The sequence below is a fragment of the Ovis aries genome, chromosome 23 (genome assembly GCF_016772045.2).
Source record: "Ovis aries strain OAR_USU_Benz2616 breed Rambouillet chromosome 23, ARS-UI_Ramb_v3.0, whole genome shotgun sequence".
Taxonomy (NCBI): domain Eukaryota; kingdom Metazoa; phylum Chordata; class Mammalia; order Artiodactyla; family Bovidae; genus Ovis; species Ovis aries.
Genome location: NC_056076.1, coordinates 35433501 through 35440921, shown reverse-complemented (window position 1 = coordinate 35440921; position 7421 = coordinate 35433501). Strand labels below are relative to the sequence as shown.

Sequence of the window (7421 nt, the reverse complement as noted above, 5' to 3'; positions counted from 1 at the left end):
CTGAAGTATGAAACCTGAGGTACTCTTCTCCCTCACTGTGGCTCAGTTATCTCAGACTCTTTGCAACCCTGTTGCCTGCACCCCGCCAGGCTCCTCTGTCCGTGGGACTCTCCAGGCAAGAATACCGGAGTGGGTTGCCATTTCCTCCTCCAGGGAGTCTTCCCGACCCAGGGATTGAACCTTTGTCTCCTGAATAGGCAGGCAGATTCTTTACCACTGAACCACCAGGGAAGCCCCATTTTGTGCTTTAGGTGAGGGCATAGACCAGACCGAATTGGCATCTCCTTCTGGATACTGTATAAGGAAAGGGGACCAAGACACACCCAGGAGGGCTGGTGGGTAGGTTGGAAGATAAATTCTCTGAATAGCGGCACTTGCACCTCAATACCGGAGGGGCTCGGGGTTGGCTGAAAGTGTTGTGGGGTGGGAAAGGAGTTAATTTATTTGCCGATTACAGAGAGAAATGAAGGCAGCTCACGGACACTGGGTATCAGCAGGGTCAGTAGGTGTTGCTGTGTGTCTTTATTGTCGCATCGGGCAAGTAATAGAGGCATCATAGCCAAAAAGGGCCGTGGCGATTAGGCCGAGTATCCCTGCAATGATTCTGGAGCGATATCCTCTCTCAACAAGTACAATAATGGAGGTGATCAGGTAGATGATGGCCGCTATGAGGGATCGGAGGAAATCAGTCCAAGGCCAGTGAATGAATTGTATCTTGGTGTGCAGGTCACATGTGTAGACGATAAAGAAGATGATAGCTAGGATCAATTCAATCAGCGACAGAGAGATATAGCCTGATGCTGGGGCACTGTAGAGGGTCAGAATCACAAGGCACAATATAATCTCAGCAAACAGAAGTATTCCCTTTTGGGTGCACAAGAAGTTAGTGCAGCTGTTGTGCTGTAAATCTGCCATGGCAGGGCTGGAGTCCTTGGGGGCAGGGAGAGTCTGCTGGCAGGTTCAATGCTGGTGCACACCCAGATGTCTCGCTGGCCGTCTAGAGAGTGGTTTTCAAAACCTGTAGGCTGCAGCTAACTGGTTCAATCACCCGCTAAAACAATAATAGAGATAATAATAATGAACAGCATTCTTTAGAGAATTTTAACAGGATTCATATCCATACAATTCAATAGTTAAAGAACCCAGAATGTAATCCAAAATTACTTGATAAGCAAAGGACCAGGAAAACATGACCAGTTTTCAAGAGAAAAGACAATCACCAGATGCCAACCCCAAGAGGACACATATGTTGAAATTATGAGACTTTAAAGCAGATACTATAATAAATTTCATGCATGCGTATGCTCAGTCATGTTCTACTCTGTGATTCCATAGATTGTAGCCCACCAGGCTCCTCTGTCCGTGGAATTTTCCAGGCAAGACTACTGAAGTGGGTTGCCATTTTCTCCACCAGGGGATCTTCCTGATCCAGGGATTGAACCTGCATCTCTTGCTGTCTCCTGCATTGACAGACAGATTTCTTACCGCTGAGACTTCACGAGGTAAAGGTAAACACATCTGAGATAAAATAGATGGAATGCTAGGAGGTCTTAGCAAAGAAAATAAATTATTAAAAAAGGACAAAATTATATTAAAACATACATTCTCCGATATTTAAAATTACTAATGAACTCAATAACAGAATGACGATGACAAGTCAATGAACTCGAAGACAGATTAACAGAAATTCTCCAATCTGAAGAACGAAGAGAAGATTAGAAAAAACTGAATATGAGGAGTCAAGGGATTATATCACAAGTCTAACGTTTGTAACAGTAGAGTCCTATAAAGAAACTGGTTCAGAAACAGTGGCTGAAAACTTCTCCAAATTGGTGAGAGACATTAACTTGAAGATTCAAGAATTTCACAGAACATAAAGCAGAATAAACTCAAAGAAAACCACAACCCAGACACGTTATAATTAAGCTATTGGTAACTAAATATCATGAGAAACACTGGGCTGGATGAAGGACAAGCTGGAATCAAGATTGCTGGGAGAAATATCAATAACCTCAGATATGCAGATGACACCACACTTATGGCAGAAAGTGAAGAAGAACTAAAGAACCTCTGGATGAAAGTGAAAGAGGAGAGTGAAGAAGTTGGCTTAAAGCTCAACATTCAGAAAACGAAGATCATGGCATCCGGTCCCATCACTTCATGGCAAATAGATGGCAAAACAGTGGAAACAGTGGCAGACTTTATTTTGGGAGGCTCCAAAATCACTGCAGATGGTGACTGCAGCCATGAAATTAAAAGACACTTACTCCTTGGAAGGAAAGTTATGACCAACCTAAACAGCATATTAAAATGCAAAGACATTACTTTGCCAACAAAGTTCCGTCTAGTCAAGGCTATGGTTTTCCAGTAGTCATGTATGGATTTGAGAGTTGGACTATAAAGAAAGCTGAACACCGAAGAATTGATGTGTTTGAACTTTGGTGTTGGAGAAGACTCCTGAGAGTCCGTTGGACAGCAAGGAGATCCAACCAGTCCATTCTAAAGAAGATTGGTCCTGAGTGTTTATTGGAAGGACTGATGTTGAAGCTGAAAGTCCAATACTTTGGTCACCTGATGTGAGGAGCTGACTCATTTGAAAAGACCCTGATGCTGGGAAGGATTGAAGGCGGGAGGAGAAGGGGACGACAGAGGACAAGATGGTTGGATGGCATCACTGACTCAACGGACATGAGTTTGAGCAAGCTCTGGGAGCTGGCGAAGAACAGGGAGACCTGGCATGCTGCAGTCCATGGGGTCGCAGAGTCAGACATGGCTGAGTGACTGAACTGAACTGAACTGAAATGTAAAAAAGTCTTAAAAGCAGCTAAGGAAAAATGACACATCATATACACATCATATTAAGTCCCCTACATTTGAACTTTCAAGTTAAGAACATTTGAAGATGCAAATATACATTTGCATGTCCAGTTACACAAGTTGGTTCACGTGTCTGGTGTATATTGTCACGTGTGTATCCTCCACAAGTGGTTGTGCTTTTGTGTACTTTACTGTACTGTATAGAGCCCAGTAGCACAGTATCTTTATTTCAGCTGAGTGCTGATGAATTGATGCTTTTGAAATGTGATGTTGGAGAAGACTCTTGGGAGTCCCTTGAACTGCAAGGAGATCAAACCAATCAATTTTAAAGTAAGTCAGTCCTGAATATTCATGATGGTGAGGCTGAAGCTCCAATACTTCAGCCACCTGATGCAAAGAGCCAACTCATTGGAAAAGACCCTGATGCTGGGAAAGATTGAAGGCAGGAGGAAAAGGTGACGACAGTGGATGAGATGGTTGGACGGCATCACTGGCTCAACGGACATGAGTTTGAGCAAGCTCTGGGAGATGATGAAGGACAAGGACGCCTGGCATGCTACAGTCTATGGGGTCGCAAAAAGTTGGATACAACTGAGTGACTGAACAACAACAAGGTTGGTCATAGCTTTCCTTCCAAAGAGCAAGTGACTTTTAATGTCATGCCTGCAGTCACTGTCCATAGTGATTTTGGAGCCCAAGAAAATAAAATCTGTCATTGCTTTCACTTTTTTACATGTCTAAATCTAATTTTCTCTGGTAACTACAGTAGTTTATATGTTTCTAAAAACAGAACTATTTGGCTTATGGAACAAGTTGAGAGCTATGTAATGACTGAAACATATGCTCTCCAAAAACAAGATAATCTCACATTAGCAAAAGAGTAAAATTTTAGAAAGGATTCTCTGATGGTAGTAGAAACAGTGGACTGAATGAAATTTGAAATCCTGTATGAAAACTTGCTTGTGATTTTTCCCTTACATTTTAGGACCTCTAGCCCATTTCCTGGTCCTGTGTTCTCCAAAACTAATGTTCTCGTAAACACCAGTGGGACTAAGCATCAGAGTGATCCCTAATGCCTGAGTACACACTCCCACTCCCTAAATGCCAACCTAAATTCCAGAGGGAGCCAAGATCTACTTGATCTCTATTTCTGGGTCTTAGAATATTGCAGTTCTGTTAGGTTGTTTTTAGTCCTAAGAAGGCAGCATTAGCTGCTGTTTCAATGGTGGAGAAAATAGCAACCTCTCTTTACTATTTATGACTGTCATTTCCCTATCATGGGACTTAAAAAAAAAAAATGAACACTACAAAACCAGAAAACAGTTCTTACTGTCTAAAGAAAGGGAAAACTATCTTTGCTGTGATTTGGTAGAAAAGTTGAATGATGAAAGTGAGGAGTATGCTTTCTGCGTCTCAGATTTTTCATCTGGAATATGAAGATTTTTATAATGCCTGCCTCAGTTGTTGTGAAAAACAAAAAGATAACCAATAAGAAATAATAAGCTGTAGAATTCTAAGCAAATGTCAGTTATTAATATTGCCTTAATGGCACCCCACTCAAGTACTCTTGCCTGGAAAATCCCATGGACGGAGGAGCCTGGAAGGCTGTAGTCCATGGGGTCGCTAAGAGTCGGACACGACTGAGCGACTTCACTTTCACTTCTCACTTTCATGCATTGGAGAAGGAAATGGCAACCCACTCCAGTGTTCTTGCCTGGAGAATCCCAGGGAAGGGGGAGCCTGGTAGGCTGCCGTCTATGGGGCCACGCAGAGTTGGACATGACTGAAGCGACTTAGCAGATAAGTTTTATCACATAAAGAATTTAATTTAATTGGAAAAGTTGATACTTTCAAATTCCTTTTTTACTTTATGGAGAAAAGCAGCTGGCATTTTAGCAATTTTCATTCTTTCAGTTTTATTGAGATATACTTGACATATATCACTGTGTAAGTTTAAGGCATAATGATTTGACTTATACTACAAGCAAACTATTTTTAAAAGTCCTTTAGCCTTTATACTAATTCCCCTGCTTTCTATTTTCAACAAGATGATTCAGTCTGTCCACATTATCTTCAGTGAAGCCATGTTCATTTAAAGGTATTTTAAGGATACAAAATATTCCCACAAATATACATGATACATCTTATCTTTTAAAGACTAAATTTGAGAAGCTAAAAATCTTTCCTCAGCTATTTCTAAAATACTTTGCCCCTAAATACCAGTCTTCAAGTTCTCAGAATTCATATCCAATCTTCACTACAGCTCAAGATTTGTTTCAGATAAGGTCAGTCAGAATATATTCTTATTGTGTAATCTAGCTCTTTTAGTCTACACAAAGCATATTTTTACACTCTCTGCAGCACACAGTGTCTGTGCTTTTTGAAATGTGTGAGACTGACAAAAGTAATTAATACATAATAAATTATATTTTAAAAGAATTTAATTAGCACAGATTATACCAATAATTCAAAGATGTTTAGTGAACTTCAACCTCATCCTTTTTAACATCATATATCAATAGGAACCAGACTGTTCATAGAAGCTACCTGGAATTTTTTTTTTTTTTTCATTTCTCCAGTGGAATTCCCTGGTGGTCCAGTAGTTAGGACTCTGCGCTCTCACTGCTGAGGGCTGGGGTTCAATCCCTGGGCATGAAACGAAGATCCCACAAGCTGAGCAGTGTGGCCAAAAATAATAATAAATAAAATAAAAGTTATCCAAATCAGCTTGCCTATTTGGAATTAATTTTGATTTGGATTTTCTTTCAAAATACGAAGTATAGACAATTTTCAATTATCTAATTATCTCAGTTGCTTGCACTCTAAGTAAACTGGAGTTTTGTGTATTTTTCATTAAGTAGGCAGTTGGGAAAAGGAAAATGCATTCATAATGACTAAGAACTAGCATTTGTGAAAGATAAAAACACAATAATTAGTAAGTGGATTGTTCATTTCATTTAGTTTCTATTAAAATCTAATGACTAGATTTTCAAATTGAAGCATCCTAAAAGATTAAAAAATTAATGAAAAATGCCTTTTGTATTTTTTCATGGTTAAGAAACAGACATAGCTATTTCCTAAGATAGTAAGATTTATTAATTTTAAATTTCATACATTATATGAAATATAAGGTCAGAGAAAGGTGTTGGGTGAATTTACTAATAATAGTTAAAATTTATAATTTTAATGAATAGTTATCAATGTTTATTAAGTCCTTACTAAGTACCTTATACCTCTATAGAATTTTATTTGATTATCTTTTTAAATTATCATAACCCTCAGACATATCTCCATTGTATAGATAAAGCCATTGAGCCTCAGAACATGAATTAACTTATACATATCAAGAAGGTAGTATATGACAGAAACAAATTTTGAACAAGGTCTCTGACCTCATAGTCTGTTAATTTGCATGTGTTTCTATGTATTTCTGAGTGTGTGTCTGTCTTAATATACAAGTAATGACTTTGTACCATTTTCACTATATTAAAAGAGGAAGCTAGGAAAATTTTTTCCTCTAGTATAAGAGACCAAATAATTATATAATTTTTAAGGGTTTTCAAAAATATATGGCTATTATAAGAGGAAGGTAATGGTATCTCATTATTGTTTTAATTTTCAACTCCTTAATGACATAACATATTGAGCATCTTTTCATATGCTTATTTGCCATCTGTATCTTCTTTAGTGAGTTGTCCATTAAGGTCTTTTGCCCATTTCTTAAAAGTCAGGTTGTTCATTTTCTTTTTTTTTTTAATGGATAACTGAAGGCTGCATTTTATTGTACAGGCAGTCCATTTACCTCATCCTCTCTAATGAAGCTTTGTCAAAAAATAACATGAATTTCTCCATACTTTTGCTTCGTGTTCTAAAAAAGTACAGTTTTCCTCAAAAGCTAAAAATTAAGCCAATTTAATTTTTCCAGAACTGGATAATATTTTCCAACATAAAATTGATAATTTATATTACTTAAACCAAAACTAATAAGATCTTCTTCAACACTGAAGACTTTACAGCAAAAACAGGCACAAGTCATACTGTTGCTAACAGGCTGGTAAAACTAGTCATAAAAATTAATAATATACATTTTGCTCAGCAACAAAACAAATTTTGGCCAAAATCTTTGCCAAATGACACTAATGGATATTGTCCAGCATAAACAGCATAATTGTTTAAGCAGGTTTGGTTGATTTATAATATTACATTAGTTTCAGCTTTTCAACATAGTGATTTAAACTTTCATAGACTTTATTACACTCAGCGTTATTATAAAATATTGGCTATATTCCCTGTGTTATATAACATACCTTTGTAGCTTATCATTTTATATACATAGTTTGTACCTCTTAATCCCCTACCATAATCTTACCCTTTCCTGTTCCTCCTTCCCTCTCCTCACCAGTAACCTCTAATTTGTGCTATGAGTCTGTTACTATTTTGTTATATTCATTTGTTTATTTTTCAATAGATCCCACATATAAGTGATAACATACAATATTTGCCTTTCTCTGTCTGAATTACTTCAGTAAGCACAACCTCCAAGTCCATCTGTATTGTCGCAAATGTCAAATTTTAACTTTTATTGCTGAGTAGTATTCCATTTG

At 37.8% G+C, this 7421-nt stretch overlaps 1 protein-coding gene across 1 annotated transcript; it reads right to left on the bottom strand.

The window, feature by feature from the left end:
* Positions 1–490: 490 nt before the first annotated feature.
* Positions 491–1045, bottom strand: LOC101102195 (proteolipid protein 2-like). The gene has a single exon (XM_027961042.2). It carries the CDS (start codon positions 913–915, stop codon positions 523–525), a length of 393 nt encoding a protein of 130 aa, XP_027816843.1. The 5' UTR covers positions 916–1045; the 3' UTR covers positions 491–522.
* Positions 1046–7421: the final 6376 nt, after the last annotated feature.

What these genes read in the sequence shown, in the direction of transcription:
- LOC101102195 (XM_027961042.2), bottom strand. Translation starts at nt 915, where the DNA reads ATGGCAGATTTACAGCACAACAGCTGCACTAACTTCTTGTGCACCCAA.